General features: G+C 37.7%; 8 protein-coding genes across 8 annotated transcripts; 6 read left to right on the forward strand and 2 right to left on the reverse strand.

Annotated features, from left to right (window-relative positions):
• Nucleotides 1-23: 23 nt before the first annotated feature.
• On the forward strand, nucleotides 24-2,443 carry BDF20DRAFT_591313 (mitochondrial inner membrane protein Mitofilin). Its single transcript, XM_053075829.1, has 3 exons — nucleotides 24-356; nucleotides 430-2,163; nucleotides 2,285-2,443. The coding sequence occupies exons 1-3, from the start codon at nucleotides 261-263 to the stop codon at nucleotides 2,327-2,329; spliced, it is 1,875 nt and encodes a 624-aa protein (XP_052934668.1). The 5' UTR covers nucleotides 24-260; the 3' UTR covers nucleotides 2,330-2,443.
• Nucleotides 2,444-2,733: 290 nt separating this feature from the next.
• BDF20DRAFT_822920 (glucose-6-phosphate dehydrogenase) lies at nucleotides 2,734-4,335 on the forward strand (the record flags this gene model as incomplete). The annotated part of the gene is made up of 2 exons (XM_053077752.1): nucleotides 2,734-3,502; nucleotides 3,584-4,335. The coding sequence occupies 2 exons, from the start codon at nucleotides 2,734-2,736 to the stop codon at nucleotides 4,333-4,335; spliced, it is 1,521 nt and encodes a 506-aa protein (XP_052934669.1).
• A 345-nt stretch (nucleotides 4,336-4,680) lies between these two features.
• Nucleotides 4,681-5,651, reverse strand: BDF20DRAFT_822529 (ClpP/crotonase-like domain-containing protein; the record flags this gene model as incomplete). Its single annotated transcript, XM_053077707.1, has 3 exons — nucleotides 4,681-5,060; nucleotides 5,141-5,181; nucleotides 5,281-5,651. The coding sequence occupies 3 exons, from the start codon at nucleotides 5,649-5,651 to the stop codon at nucleotides 4,681-4,683; spliced, it is 792 nt and encodes a 263-aa protein (XP_052934670.1).
• Nucleotides 5,652-5,842: 191 nt separating this feature from the next.
• On the reverse strand, nucleotides 5,843-7,577 carry BDF20DRAFT_914156 (S-adenosyl-L-methionine-dependent methyltransferase; the record flags this gene model as incomplete). Its single annotated transcript, XM_053084151.1, has 3 exons — nucleotides 5,843-6,625; nucleotides 6,702-7,031; nucleotides 7,113-7,577. 3 exons carry the CDS (start codon nucleotides 7,575-7,577, stop codon nucleotides 5,843-5,845), a joined length of 1,578 nt encoding a protein of 525 aa, XP_052934671.1.
• Nucleotides 7,578-7,808: 231 nt separating this feature from the next.
• BDF20DRAFT_877353 (Redoxin) lies at nucleotides 7,809-9,107 on the forward strand. The gene is made up of 6 exons (XM_053081430.1): nucleotides 7,809-7,915; nucleotides 7,996-8,016; nucleotides 8,084-8,148; nucleotides 8,224-8,288; nucleotides 8,372-8,868; nucleotides 8,943-9,107. Exons 1-5 carry the CDS (start codon nucleotides 7,913-7,915, stop codon nucleotides 8,725-8,727), a joined length of 510 nt encoding a protein of 169 aa, XP_052934672.1. The 5' UTR covers nucleotides 7,809-7,912; the 3' UTR covers nucleotides 8,728-8,868; nucleotides 8,943-9,107.
• A 497-nt stretch (nucleotides 9,108-9,604) lies between these two features.
• BDF20DRAFT_914158 (uncharacterized protein) lies at nucleotides 9,605-11,555 on the forward strand (the record flags this gene model as incomplete). Its single annotated transcript, XM_053084152.1, has 3 exons — nucleotides 9,605-9,853; nucleotides 9,936-10,107; nucleotides 10,240-11,555. 3 exons carry the CDS (start codon nucleotides 9,605-9,607, stop codon nucleotides 11,553-11,555), a joined length of 1,737 nt encoding a protein of 578 aa, XP_052934673.1.
• A 684-nt stretch (nucleotides 11,556-12,239) lies between these two features.
• On the forward strand, nucleotides 12,240-13,259 carry BDF20DRAFT_877358 (uncharacterized protein). Its single transcript, XM_053081431.1, has one exon. It carries the CDS (start codon nucleotides 12,402-12,404, stop codon nucleotides 13,242-13,244), a length of 843 nt encoding a protein of 280 aa, XP_052934674.1. The 5' UTR covers nucleotides 12,240-12,401; the 3' UTR covers nucleotides 13,245-13,259.
• Nucleotides 13,260-13,386: 127 nt separating this feature from the next.
• On the forward strand, nucleotides 13,387-15,052 carry BDF20DRAFT_823140 (nucleotide-diphospho-sugar transferase; the record flags this gene model as incomplete). Its single annotated transcript, XM_053077776.1, has 4 exons — nucleotides 13,387-14,192; nucleotides 14,366-14,569; nucleotides 14,659-14,822; nucleotides 14,913-15,052. 4 exons carry the CDS (start codon nucleotides 13,387-13,389, stop codon nucleotides 15,050-15,052), a joined length of 1,314 nt encoding a protein of 437 aa, XP_052934675.1.
• Between the last annotated feature and the right edge of the window lie 302 nt (nucleotides 15,053-15,354).

A 15,354-nucleotide genomic window follows, 5' to 3' on the forward strand; every position in this document is an offset into this window, starting at 1 on the left:
CCCTCTCCATCTTTCAATTAGAGGGTTCAGAACAAGAATAGGATATTGGAAGTTCAAAACATAGATTTCTGCCACTGTGTCTACCTCTTTCTAATATCTTTACCTATTTAAGCTTGTTTGATTTCCTCTACATAATATAATCCCTTTCTTTCAGGTATACGGCCTTTCTGTTCAAAATAAACGACACAATTTATTGGTAAAGTCATTCAGAAGATCTCAAGCAATAGTCAACACTGAACTCATTTTCAAAACCTAGAACAATGTTGAGAGCAACAAAATTAAATAGCAATGGAGTTATTCGTCTAAATCTATCTACGGCTAATCATTCGCAATTTGTAAAAACTGCTATTATTAAGGTAACAATCAGATCAGCTTTTTGAGATTTATTGCGACATACTAAACATGGTAAGGCAATTTCGGTTCATTTAGCGTTGTGAGAGTACAGCTGCTACACACGCCGAACAACAAGTAGAAAAAAGAAAAATCTCACTTTTCAAACCTATAATAACACTGTCACTGGCTGCAGGTACAGTATATGGTGCTGCTGCTGTTTGTGCTTTGAATATACCTGATTTCCGCCCCTTTTTCACAACACACGTTCCTGGCGGAGCACAGACATTAGACTTTATTGAAGGAAATATTCAACAAAAGAAGAATACAGATAAGACTTGGACGCAACATGCTGAGGATTACGCCGACGCAGCCAAAACGAAGATTAAGGATACAACTGATGATTGGGTACAGCATGCTAAGGATATGTATTCAAGTTTGACAAGTCAACAGCAACCAGCAGCAGTAGATTCCAATAGAAAGAAATTAGCTAATAACAATATAGTCGCTGCAAACCAAATTGTGTTTGACGAAAAAGCACCTTCATCTTCATCTTCAACGAAAACTATTTCTGTCCCGCCGTCACCCTCACCTTCTCCTCTTGGTGACACGACTACCAACGCCAGTATCACTCCTACCAACACAGTTGCTATGACAAAAGTTACTAGTGACAAGCCAAACCAACCAGCGCTTGTAAATGTTTCTCTCGAAAAGCCAGAGCCCATTATTGTAAAAACTTTTCAATCTGATAGCACCGTTGTTCGTGAGTTGGCACAAATTGTTACGGAATTGGCCAATATTCTCAATGATGCTGGATTATCAGGGTTGGGACGAACTGTCATTGCAGATGCTGAATCAAAAATTGAACAACTTAATCAACGTATTGTACATGCAGATAAGGAACAACATAGCATTCTCCAGTCTTTGCACGACCTTAATAAGCAAGGCGATAAGTTACAAGGTAGCTTGGAAAAAGTCTACCAAGATGCTCAAAAAATGCTAGAAAAGACACAAAGTGAAGCAGCCGCAACAATCGTCGCTCGTGAAGCTCAGTTGAAAAATCAGTTTGAACAAACACGTGTGGAAATGAAAGAAACTTTTGTACAACAATTGGCCAACGATCTAGACACTCAAAAGAGGAAATTAGAGAAAGCGCGTGAAGAAGCACTTAAAGCCCAAGCTCAAGAATTACAACGTCGGTTTGTTAGCCAAGTCAAATTATTGGTAGAACAAGAAAGAGCTGGTCGCTTAGCCCAACTGGATTCTGTCAATCAACGATTCAAAGCGTTGGAAGCGTATGCTGTTCAAAATGCTCAACATTTGGATTTGTCGCGTCAATATCATGTCATGCACGTTACTTTGGATACTTTATCTGATCTACTCTTTTGCAATACGCGTTCCACTGGCTCGTTTGTTGAAGAATTGCAAGCTTTGGCAAATAATACAAAAGATGACACATTAGTGCAAACAGTATTAAGCGCTATTTCCCCTGAAACAGTAAAAGAAGGTATTTCTTCATTGAGCGAGTTATCTACTCGCTTCGAACAGGTGGCCAATGAGATTCGTCGAGTCGCTCTTGTGCCTGAAGAAGACGGAGGTTTTGGATCTCATATCATTAGTATAGCAATGTCCTATTTGATGTTCAAGAAACAAGGTCTTGTTCAAGGAGACGATGTAGAATCCGTACTGTCCCGTACGGATTACTATTTAAAGAGAAATAACCTCGAATATGCGACGCGTGAGTTAAATCAACTAACCGGTTGGCCGAAGAGATTAGCTGAGGATTGGATTCAATCAGCGCGACGTCATTTGGAAGTGAAACAGGCATTAGAGGTGAGTCGAAAAAAAAGGAAAAAAGAAGAGCAACACCCCCACACACCACTCTCCCTTGCATGAAGAACTCGATTAATTTGCTAATTTTCTTTTCTTTTCTGAACGAACATTGTAATTGTAGGTTGCTGAAACACAGGCTGTGTTGTTAAGTCTTATGGAAGCATAGAGAATTACCCTTAAAATATTGATATATATTGTCTAAAGCTATTATTATTGTATCAAGCACAATAAAATATAACCAGGTTGTTACCAAAAACAGAAAGATAAGAAAAATGAGAAGATTTTTGAAAGATTGTCGATGTGTTCATAATTATTCAAGAAAGAGAACAGACTGATGTAAGAAAGAAATAAGCCAAAATTACTCTGTTTTTAGCCCCAATTTAACTGCCGAAACCTGGCAAAGGAAGAAGATCGTAACCATAATTCAGAAAGCATGAGACCATTATAAAAGTAAAATGCATGAATCCAATAGTCGTTCTTTTTTTCTTCTTCTTCTTCTTCTTCTGTTCTATGAATTTCTTGTCTCGAGTTACAAATTCCATCAAGACATTAGCAATTGGTACAACAAAAATGACTGGAAATGATACTGCCATCAATAAAATCAAAGAACAGGTTCGCAAGAACCTTAATGGAGGCGTTAGTATTGTAATCATTGGCGCCTCTGGAGACTTAGCAAAGAAGAAGACTTTCCCTGCTCTCTTTAAGCTCTATCAACAGAAGTTCTTCCCTGAAAAGACGCAAATTATTGGTTATGCTCGTACTGAAATGGATGACGAAGAATATCATAAGCGTGTCACTATGAGCATTGATACAGAGAAGGAAGAAGGTGTTAAAGATTTCTTGAAGATTTGCCACTATGTTTCTGGACAGTATGATGAAGATGACTCCTTTAAAAAGTTAAACGACTTTGTAAACGACGTAGAAAAGAAGAACGGTGTTAAGGATGACCAAAAGAATCGTATTTTCTACTTAGCTGTTCCTGCTCAGGTTTATGTACCTGTATCTGAACGTTGTAAGAAGTTTGTCTATCAAGACGGTGCCTATAATGCATTGATTGTTGAAAAGCCTTTTGGTAAGGACAGTGATACCTATAAGCAATTCGCTAAGGATATTTATGGCACTTGGGACCGAAACGAAGTGTACTTGATTGACCATTACCTTGGAAAGGAACTGTTGAAGAACATGATGAATCTACGCTTTGCGAACACCTTCTTTGAGCCTATGTGGAACTCCAAGTATATTGATAACGTACAAATTACTCTTAAAGAACCTTTTGGTTGCGAAGGTCGCGGGGGTTACTTTGATGAATATGGTGCTATACGAGATGTCATTCAAAACCGTAAGTGTTCAAAATCCTCCGACTTAAGTTTTATAACCACATGAGTTAAGGGTTGCTAAATCACATTCCCGCTGTCTCCAGACTTGTTGCAAGTTTTCAATTTAATCGCAATGGATAGGCCCAAGGATGCATCTCCTGAAGCTGTTGCTGAAGAGAAGACCAAATTATTGAATGCTGTCAAACCCATCAAATTAGAAGACACCCTTTTGGGTCAATATACCCGTAATGGTGATAAACCCGCTTACCAAGAAGATGATACCGTTGAGGATGGCAGTTTAACCTCCACCTTCGCCACCGTTGTTCTTTGGATTGATAATGAGCGTTGGTCCAATGTTCCATTCATCATCAAGTCTGGTAAAGCTATGGATAATTACAAGTGTGAGGCTCGCATACAATTCAAAAAATTACCTGGTGATTTGTTCAAAGATACTCCTCGTAATGAGTTGGTTATCAATATCGAACCTGACGAAGCGGTGTACTTGAAATTGAACAGCAAGCATCCTGGCTATTCAGATGACAATTTGGTAACTGACTTAGACTTAACATATAAGGAGCGTTACGACAATCTCAAGATTCCCAAGGCATATGAAGCATTGATAGTGGACGTGATGCGTGGTCGTCATGCTAACTTTGTCGGTGATGATGAACTCCAGGCTTCTTGGCGTGTCTTTACACCTTTATTACATCAAATTGAAAAGGAAAAGATCAAGCCCGAACCTTACCCTCATGGTACACGCGGCCCAGAAAAGTTGGATGAGTTTGTCAAGAAATATGGTGTTGAAAGATTGTCGGATGAAGACTATGAATGGCCTTCCAAGGATCTCGATGGCTAAGAAATAAGTCTCACCATTTGTCAAAGTATGTACAATTATAACCTCCGTGTTATGTATAACGCGTAAATGTTCTCTTTTAATGTAAATAGTCAAATACTTCTAGTATGATATATCAAAAAATATACTTTGTGATATTTGTAATAAAAAAGACATTGATTCATTTTTGCATGCACTTAGTGCATGAATTCAAATCATTTTACGTGCAAATGTAAAGTAATGGTTAATCAATGGCCAGCTTTATTGGCCTTCAAAAGATTATCAACAGGTTTCTCTTACGGCCATTTACATTCTGGGAGCAAGCCTATGGTAAGGTATATTCAACAATCGAACAATGTCTGTAAACATCTATGTACGGGATGAAAGAAACAGAATGCGCGCTGTTAATTCAATTGCCGTTACTAGCAGATCAATACAAATTTTCGGTGAAAAAATTACTTCATCCTTTAATTGCTTATAAACAATGCCTGATTTAGCTTTTGGTGCCCACTTTAAAGCTAGCTCTTTGGATTTAGGTAATACTTCATGCTGAGGAGCAATCACATCAACCAAGTCTTGCTCCAAAGCTTCCTGAGCAGTGAATCGATGACCTTGCAAGACCATATTACGGAATGTCTTGGGCGACATTTTGCTACGTAAAAGACCTGCCATGCCAGGTGCTAACGGAGAAGGTAGGTCGACTTCATTCATACACATAAAGCCTCGATCAGAGCGCATTACTCTGTAGTCTATTTCGAAAGCAAATGAGACAAGTCATGAATTACAGTAGATAATTGCCCAAAATGCCATACAGATCGACGATGCTTACCATGAGCTAGAGCTAACATACAACCACCAGCAAAAGCATGACTATAGACATACAATATCATTATATTGGTTATATTAGTATGCTACTTCTGTTGTGTAATTGAGTTTGTAAGCTCAGCAGTATCATATTCTCATTTTTACCCATTTAACGCTGCTACTGTGGGAATACAAAATGTCACCAATCGTTTCAAGAGATGTAAATAGGTATCCATAAAGGGTGAATATCCCACAGCATGCATTAGATCAAGCCCATTACTGTAAATCTTTTCTTGACCTGTGGTGATAAGGGCCATTTCCAACGGCTCCTCAGCACTGACAAAAATATCTTCAATGATTTGTAACGCAGTCAAGATGGATTTGCAGAAGTCGGTAGTGAAGCGATTATCTTTATGATGCAAATGAAGCAAAAACAAGATACTGGAACCGTGCTGCTCTCGAGACAGTGTCATCCAGTGGCATTCTTTACCAGGAAGAGCTACCGGAAATTCAATGGATGAAAGGTTTAAAGTCATTGTAATTTTATTAGACCATCAATTAGAAAAGTTGGGAAAAAGGTAAAAAGGTCAGGACTTTTTATTTGAAAAATAAATGTGGGGGGGGGGTAAAGGTTTTGCATTGCTTTTAGTCAGACGAAATCAGTTTTTTCAATACCGGCTTCATTTGTAATATTTTCTTTTCATATGAAAAAAAATGTACAGTTTTTTTATGTCAAAAAGATCTTTATATGTGATGAATGCATGAACTGTTGATGCGACTTTTTACTGTTCTTTTTTCTATTCTTCTTGTCTTTGTCTGTTAAGATGGACGTATGATATCTATCCAAGAAGTCACTATAGTTCATTGATTTGACATTGTTTTGAAACCTGGTTCCGGTATTGAACGCGGTCAAGTAGATATCTTTCAATAGATCAAAGTTGGTGGGGAAAAGTATATCAAACCAACCTGGTGGTAGTAAATAATCATCGCTAATGGTTGTTTGAATCCAGGGGTCATCATTGTATAAAGGAATTTGTATCAAAGGCGCATTGATACCTCTGCGGTTGGTAAAAATCTTATCGTAGTCAGTCAAAATGAGCCGGTGACTAGGGAAATAGGTACTGAGGATATGAAGAAATTCAAACAGCTTAGTAGGAAGGTATTCTGGCAGCGAAAGATTTCGGTTGGTATGGTCATTGCTATTATTGGTTTGATTATCGCTGTGAATATGATGGCGCACTGTTGTCTCTGTAGAATCACTGCTGTTGAAGAACAATGAATAAAACTTGCTAGCTAAGCTATTTGGCTGCAGTTGAGATAATCTCCTTTTTTTACTTTGAACATCATAATCGAGAACCTTTTCTTGTACTTTCAAATACTTTGCAATGAGAGGGTCGGATAGCGGTGTGAACACTTCTGAATAATTTCTCTTCTCATCCACGCAGATCATGCCCTGATAACATTGTAAAGTATCCAAATCATATTTAACTACGTCATGTGCAAAATGGTTCTGCGTATAGGCAGCAAAGCAGGTTATTAAGCAATTCAATAAGCTAATGCTACAGCGATTCAGTACGATAACCTACCACTACTTCCATCCCGAGAAAGAAGCATTGTTCTGTTACTAAAGTGTTCCAATCAAATATATTCTCGTTTAAGCTGGTGACCATTGGATGATGTTTGGTTGAAATGTCCTTCAAAAAAGCTGGCGATACAATTCTATCGGATAATTCGATCAAAGTATACTGTGTGCGTTTGTAGATTTGTGGTTCATACTTCTCAATGTAGTCCAAAATATGAGGCATCAATCTCCCATTGCCGCCAATAATTTCATAAATAATCAAATCTTTATGTGGATAAAGTTTGAGTTTATATTCTGTTACCATGTATTTAGCGATAGCATGACCATACAGTGACTATGATGTTAGCATTCAAGAGGAAAACAAGAAGTCAAACGAGAATTATACAAACACCTAAATCCAGTTCCAAACTCGTACCTTGAACAGCTCTGTTAACGTGTATCTCAAAGGCATATGTTGTTGTTGCTCCTGCTGCCTTCTCACCTTTCCTCTATTTCTATAATGGATATAATGTTCGTCTTCCACATTCTCTCTGTCCATTTGACTTTGTTTGTTAGGCGATGACAGTAGTGATGTTGCTGAGGAATAATAGCCGTAATTAGGGTTGAACAACGCATCATCAACGAAATCTCGCAACAGCATCTTAGATCGTTTAGGTGGTATCTTTTGCGTTCGTAACTCTCGGCTGGTTCTTATAGGGTAAGATTGCAATTTTTCTGCAGTCGGTGGTTCATCGTTATTATGGTAATGGCGATTCAACCAAAAGGATGTAAAGAAGCCAGGATAGTGATATGCTCGTTTCGCAGTGGTGGGTCTCGTCGATGAACAGCAGAGCGAGGCTGTTACAGGTGATGAAATGGTTCGCCTGGAAATTTTATACATATACAAACGGGGGAAGGGCAAAAGTGAAAAGAAAGGCTTTTTGTCTGTCTTTTGCTGAGCTGTGAGTAAAAATCTGTGCGGGGAAGTTGTATGCTTCATTATATTATCAGTCGGTTTTGTTATCCGGTACAGACTATATGAACATTTGCAGAAAATGCCCTATAGCATGTTTCATCATCAAATGCCTGTGTTACGCAAATTATACCCACTGCTGTTGCTGTTGCTGTTGTTGCTGAGTTTATCCTTTTCAAACTATAACATATAAAAAAGAGTGCCTGCATTTTTAGTCTTTTTTCTTTTCAGTTTTTACCCCACAAATTATAGAAGCAAAAACAATGGTAAAGGTTTATATCATTTTTTTTTAGATGCATGAACGAATATTATCAAATTTCTAATCAGTTTTCTATCTGTATATTAGACTATTAAAGTTGGTGATATCGTAAGTAACCTGGAACTGACATCCTGCAATCGTTGATATGGAAGTACTCATAACATATTTTCGATAGATTCCTGACGCAACCTTACAATACGTCCCTTTTGACCCTAATGAGGATATCACGGCTTGTCCTCGGTAAGTGAAGATTATATCCAAGAAAACGAATTTGCAGTGGAAGAGAAATAGTAATTTGATGCTGGCATTCAATAGACCCATTGCTTTAAAGCTTCACGATAAATTGAAGGGCAAGAAGGCTGTTATTTTTGCCATTCCTGGTAAGAATTAGTTTTTACATTAATAGTCTACAGATAAAGACAAGCCATTAACAGAAACATATCTGTTTCTAATTTGTTCACAGGCCCCTTCACTCCTGCTTGCTCAGAAACCCACGTTCCTGGGTTCATTAACGCTCACGAAGCTCTCAAATCAAAAGGCGTTTCTGACATCATTTGTATCTCCGTTACTGATGGTTTTGTCATGAATGCTTTTGCTAAGGCCTTCAAGGTTGGCGACAAGGTTATCATGGCTGGCGATGGTAGTGCTGAATTCTCTAAAGCATTGGGTTTGACTCAAGACTTGACTAAGAATGGTATGGGTATTCGCTCAAAAAGATTCGCCATCTTGGTAGATGATTTGGTTGTGAAATATGTTGGTGTTGAACAGGCACCTGGTGTTACTTCTTCTGGTGCTGAAGCTGTTTTAGCCAAACTTTAAGACTTTCCAATTCGTTTCTTTTTTTTCCCATTTAACCTTGTAAATTTGTATATTATGTAAGCGAAGAGAATAAAAGAGGGTTGGACGTATATTGTGTAGTAGGGTGCGTCTTTCGAAAGTTGATGTTCTCCAGTCTAATGTCTTTGTCAGTTATAAGTATTTGGTGCTTTATCATGAATCGAATAAAAAATAAAATAAAAATTTACATCTCGTACCTGCCTTTGTGATAACTGTCCACAAAAGAAAGAGGGGAACAAATAGATATTGGATCAACAAATCCGATTCAAATAAGAAAAGATACGTTCTTGAAATAGTAGTCAACTTAAGCAACTACAAGCAACTCTCTCTTGCAGGAAGGAAACTACTTGATTAGAACTTACGGTGTGATGTCCTAATAACATGCGCATAAAAGTTTCTTGTCAGTCGTTACTATGTGAAATTTCCAAGTGATAGATCTACATTTTTTTTGTTGTCCTTGTGATATACATATAAATGCTAACTGATGAAATGTTTACTATCTACATTAGAAATGAAACAAACAAGCCAGTTCAAGTATAGTTCAAATTGTATATTCAAATCCCACATGAGTATAAACGACAATAGAATCTGTTAAAGCAACTACTTTGCAAACAACGTTTAGAATAATTTTATCAATATAAGCAAAATAAGTGGACTCTTTATATGACTGCAGTTTGCTCCTTAACCATGCACAATGTCTATTTAAGACATTTGTTTGAAAACATGCACGTAGAGAACTCAAAAGCAAAAATTTGAGTATTCTTTCCTCTTCTTGGTTCTCTTCTTCATCTTTCTCAAACAAGCCCCTCTTTCGGTTATGAAAAGAATAAAATTATTGCTACAATGCCTATCAATTTCAATGCTCAGTATCTTTTTGCCCATCAATGGAAGTTTAGCACAAAATCAGCTGCTACAGCACCAACAACAGCTGCTAATTGATGTCCATGCAGTTGCCAGTGATCACCATAGTAGTATTATTCAAGACTTTAGAAAGCCAAGAAGTGTTGTCTTTTGTGCAATGATGGGCGGTTCCTCCCATGTAAATTGGGTACTTGCAACTTTACAAGAATTGAATAATCGGGGACACTCAACTACCTTCATTGCAAGAGTAAGCTTATAAGTCTACGTCGCATTTCATTATCCTTTATTGTTTAAGCGGAATTTCTCACTTTTTCCTAATCTACGATAAGGATGACCATATTATGTTTGGAAAAAAGTACCCGGCGATCAATGGTATATCAGTAGGTTCTCCTTATTTTCCAAAGGAGGAAATGAATACAGTGATGAAAGAGTTACGCTCAAAGCCACCAATAAAAGCCTATGTTGAATTGTTGGAAGGAATTGGTCGATATTTTGTTGAAGGTAAGGTACAATATGATCTCGGTTAAACAGATCAGTGAAGCCAGTAAAGAAAAAAAAAAAAAAGGGATTACTGGCAAATTAAAATTCTTCTGCTATAATCCCCAAACTGTTCACAATTGCCAATATCATTAGATTATCTCGCCTTATTGAAAATTTTCGAAGTCAACAAGTTTGATCTGGTCATTTGCGACCATTTCACTCTGGTTTGCAATGAGGTTGCTATCAAACTTGGTCTTCCATTCGTTGTCACATCTTCCATACCATATGGTGATGACGCATCTGCTCCTTATGTTAACAATCATATCTTGAGCCAGGAGCATCCTACCACTCTTAAGTTGTCTTTATGGCAGCGCATAAACGATTTATTCATCAAACCTCTTCAATTTTTGTATTACCAGCGTCATTACATCAGAGAACGAGGAAAACTTATGACTGCACTTGGTCTTGAACCGAGTTGGAAACCGGAAGCAAAATGGGCTGATGCGTTGAAGGTTTTCAATACTGGCTTTGGATTCACCCCACCACGCCCTATGAGCCCTCTCGTTGAGTTGGTAGGCCCCATAGTCACCAATATACAATCAAAATTAACACCTGAGCTAGAAGATTTTTTACAACGCCATCAAAAAGTCGCTTATGTCGCCTTTGGTCAAACTGCTGTCTGCGTGAAGAAAGACATTCAACTGATTTTGACTGGATTGTTGGAAGCTTATGAAGCGAAAGAAATTGATGGTATTATTTGGAGCACACGTAATTTAAAAGATGAATTTCCTGATTTTATAACTTTGCAGGGATCAAACACAACTTATGATATACGGGCTATCTTGTCAGCATCGTCTTCATTGACTACGACAACAATATCTTCTTCAAATAAGGAAAGTAATACTCATTCAAAAGACTTCCGTTTTCTAAACTGGCTCCCACAAATGGCTATCTTGAGACACGCTTCGACAGCTATTTTTGTCACTCATGGTGGCTCAAACAGTATCAGCGAAGCCATGTATGCGGGCACACGTATCGTAGTGTATCCATTTTTTGGCGACCAGCCTGGTAATGCAAGAACAGCCGAAAAGAATGGTATTGGTCTTCGAGTGAGTGCGAAGGAGCATTCACTAGAGCAAGCAATCGGTATCATTCGTCGAGTGGCTCGGGACGATAGAGGATATTTTCAAGCAAACGTTGACCGTATGAAAGTACTCGTGCAGCTGAGATCTAAGCATGGCGTGACAAAAGCGGCAGATTTAGCAGAAGAGGTTATGTTCATGCAAATTGGCGGGAAATTGCCCCATCGACGTGATGTAAAACGAGATATGTTTTGGTGGAAAGCCTACAATGTAGATATTTACAGTATTTTGGTCTTGAGCGTTATGATGATTATTTGGTTAGTGCGTGGTTGCTTTCTGTATTTGCAAAGAAGCAATTACACCAATACGAAGCTTAAGTCTTTGTAAACCATTGTCTATGACGGAACAAATAAAAACATTAATATAAATTGTCCCTATAAAGGAATAGTACATTCTCTATATTATTTGTCTAAGGTGTCATGAGCTTATGAGCGTTGATTTAACCTTCTCACAGTTATCAATGACATGTTTAGTTTATCGAATATGATGTTGAAAAAACATGCTGGAGGCCTCGTAATCGACTTCAAACTGCGCCCTTAGAAGACTGAATGCTACCTGGGATGTTCTTGAACAATCACACCACCGAAAACGCTTCTATATCAACATCGATATGCATGATATACATTGATACGCTAATAGCGAAGGATTTTTTCTGTGTTTCGTTGGATCGGTGTTTGAGCTATCTCAAGAATTTTACCAACATTTATCCCGCTACCTTCGATTGCTGCTGCTAGTCGCCTCACTTTTCACCTTGACACCAACAACGACACCAAAAAAATGAATAAGGACATCGACACCCTTAAGATCATGCTGCTGTTGAAACTCTATTGTCATATTTCAACCCAAAAAAAATAAAAAAAAAAAAATACAAATTAATATTATGTAATAAAATCTATGTTTAAACGTAGAATCGACATAAAATATTCCATCTCAGCAACTTATTCGCTTCGAATTAGGATGTTCACAATTTTTTTCTGGCAATTTCCTGCAAGATCGATAGATCTATCAAACTGTCAAATAAGAATTTGATATAAAGGCGCTTGATTGGCGAAAAATAATCGATCTTCCTCCTTTCGGGTCATTTTTTCATCCTGTCATTCCAAGTTTAAGAATCAAATACGCCCTAACGTACCTATACTGCTTTCTGCAACTTGAACATTGTTTCTATTCCTAATGCAAGTTCTATCTTTATTGACTCCAAACGACCATACACTCAACACAAGGAAACGTCCAAGGTTCGCATCTGGATTTGACGATGGTTTCGGTACTCAATGTTTAAAGAAGAGGTTGATTTCCGGTTCACATATGAATCCAACTTACAGCCATCGAGCGTATTTCCAGCAAAAACCAGTATATCAAAAATTTGGTAATTTGGAATCTAGTCAACACCAACAAATAGTTGTTGAACCACCGAACGAATGCACACAACCCTTTACTTCTCGTAAAACAGCAAGAGACAGTTCAGGATCATACGTGGAGCAAAACAGCTCTCTGACAGCATCAAAAAATATTAATTGTACAGCCATTGGACCGCTATCAAGCAGAAAAGACACAGCTGCGTCTTCGTCATTACCTATGTCGCAATATCAACAACTGCGCGTTACGGAATTAGTAGACGTCAATGGCACTTTATTTCCTGCGGAACAGAATTTGGGAGGAGGAAAACAATATGCGACACCGAATTTTATTATGAAAGAAAATTTAGAAATTCTTAGGAGCCTTACACCGTCCTCAATCAGAGACAGGAATTTTAATATGGGCCAGCTGATTGTATATAAGAAGAACCCCTTACTATCCAAAGATTATCTACAGCGATGTGATATATCGTATGAGAACGAGATGGATAAACTAGATGGGCAGGCATCAATAACAGAGGTTACGGATGAGGAGGCTGAGGAGATCCTCCTACAGCAAAGGAAGGAGGCAGCGTCCTGTACAAACATCGATGATGAGATGTCGTTTGAAGACGAACGACAAGTAGTAGAAGATGCAATGGATATCGATTATATTCTTTGATAAAAGCAACCAGACATTTTTGAAAAGAAACTTTTTGTTAATAAAGTATCTTTTTTTCTTGTCTTCTCTCATAATTGTTCTCGTTACACTCCTAAACCAGCTTTTGATGCTCAAATTACCTTTCCATAAAAGATTAGTTGTTATGCTGAGCTTGAGTGGCTTGCTTGTCATCACATATGTTTATCGCCACACAATAGTAGCTTCCACTTCATTTTATAACAGCTTCATTCCCGATTTAGAACCAATTGATATACCTTTTCAACAGCAACAACACCAAGCATTTCTGTCTTCATTGAAATACAAGAATAGATATAAAAGCCTTTCTCTGCAATACAATCAGCAAATAACAGAAAAGAAACAGGTAGAAAATCATCTTTACCGGCATTTGGATGATCCTTATGACTTTGACACAGAGATCCCCGGTGACACTTGGACAGAGTTACCAGCACGTGGCGTTGTGTATTTGCTGGTTAGAAATGAGGATTTGCCAAAGGTGCGGCTAACTATGCGGGAGTTTTTAGATCGCATGAAAGCAACAACCAACGTCAGGAACAATACTTATCCCTGGGTATTTTTAAGCGCTCAAAAATTCACACCTGATTTTAAGAAATATGTAAGCAGTATGATACCATCTGATGAGTTTAAGGGAAGAAGAGTGTTTTTTGGTCAAATTGATTTGGAAGCATGGTCCTCTCCAGAGTGGATAGATACTACAAGAACAGAAGAGGGAATTATGAAGCAGATTTTAGCCCAGCAAAGCCTTAAAAATGTTGATAGTCTTACGAAGAAGCAAAAAATGAGATATCAGACAGGTCTGTTTTTCTATCATCCTTTATTCGACAATGTAGAATATGTCTTACGGTTGGAGCCAGGAGCATCTTTTCCGTGCGATATCACAACAGATCCTTTCGAAACCATGAAGAAGAAAAACAAGAAGCTAGGTATGCAGTTCATAATAGCTATGATGTATCAGGGATACTTGAAAATAGTTAGGATAATACTAAGCTTTAGGCGATGCACTCTTTACAATTAGGATTCACTATTACTACGAAGGATGATCCAGCAAGTGGCTTCAGTTTATGGCCTGCTACAGAGAATTTTATCAGCCAGCAACAGCAAAGTTCTTTTTTGAATTCTTCTTTCATTTTGCCTGCTCATGAAACCATTCACCCATGGCTATTCAATTCTTATAATGAAACAGTGCAATATAATTTTTGTCACTTCTCTACTGCATTTGAAATGGTAAATTTAGATTTTTTGAAATCAGAACAGTATAGCAAATTTTTTCAATATCTGGACCTTGTCGGCGGCTTTTTTTATGAAAGGTAGAGAGATAATACTTAAGAATGGTAGAATATCTGGAGAAGCATGGCTTGTAAAATGAAATTATACTAATGCAACAGATAACATTGAGATGGAGTGATGGTGCTATTAGAACTATTGCTGCCTCTCTATTTCTACAGAAGGACAACATCCATTTCTTCAACAATATAGGATATAGTTATGCTAATACTCAACATTGCCCTTTCGACAACAAGTCTATGGATCAATGTTTATGTGACATGAAGCAAAATACAAGTAAGCTCTCCCCCCCCCCGCTTTTCATTCTTACTGTTTAATATGCTAAAGAGAAAAACTAAATGTTTGTATTCCACATATAAATTTCAGATTTGAAGAGAAACAGCTGTACTTTGAGTTTATTGAAGCATATAGACACCCAACAACTTGCAAATATTAAGCGACTGGTTCTAGACAGATTACCGGAGATGATTCGATATAGGAAGAAAAGCAAGACTGTAAATCAATAAACATTATCTTTGATTTTATCAAATATTGTTTTAGTGGGATTGGAGAGGGGTGATTATCCTTCTGCTAACGTACGATTCTTCTGCATGTAACTATTCAATTTTGAAGGAATAATATGAGATAAAGAGTACTTTAAATCCTTGTTATGCATCATTATCATTGAATTGTCAAACGATATATAGAAAACGAGTTGTTTATTCGAGCAATCAACATTAATTACGGCATAAGTGACTTTCCTTCGACATTAGTTCGTATCTCTTCTTGGCTCAGGAAAACATTTTGGCATAATGCAATACAATTGATC

Source organism: Mycotypha africana (genome assembly GCF_025528875.1).
Source record: "Mycotypha africana strain NRRL 2978 chromosome Unknown BDF20scaffold_7, whole genome shotgun sequence".
NCBI classification, from domain to species: Eukaryota; Fungi; Mucoromycota; class Mucoromycetes; order Mucorales; family Mycotyphaceae; genus Mycotypha; species Mycotypha africana.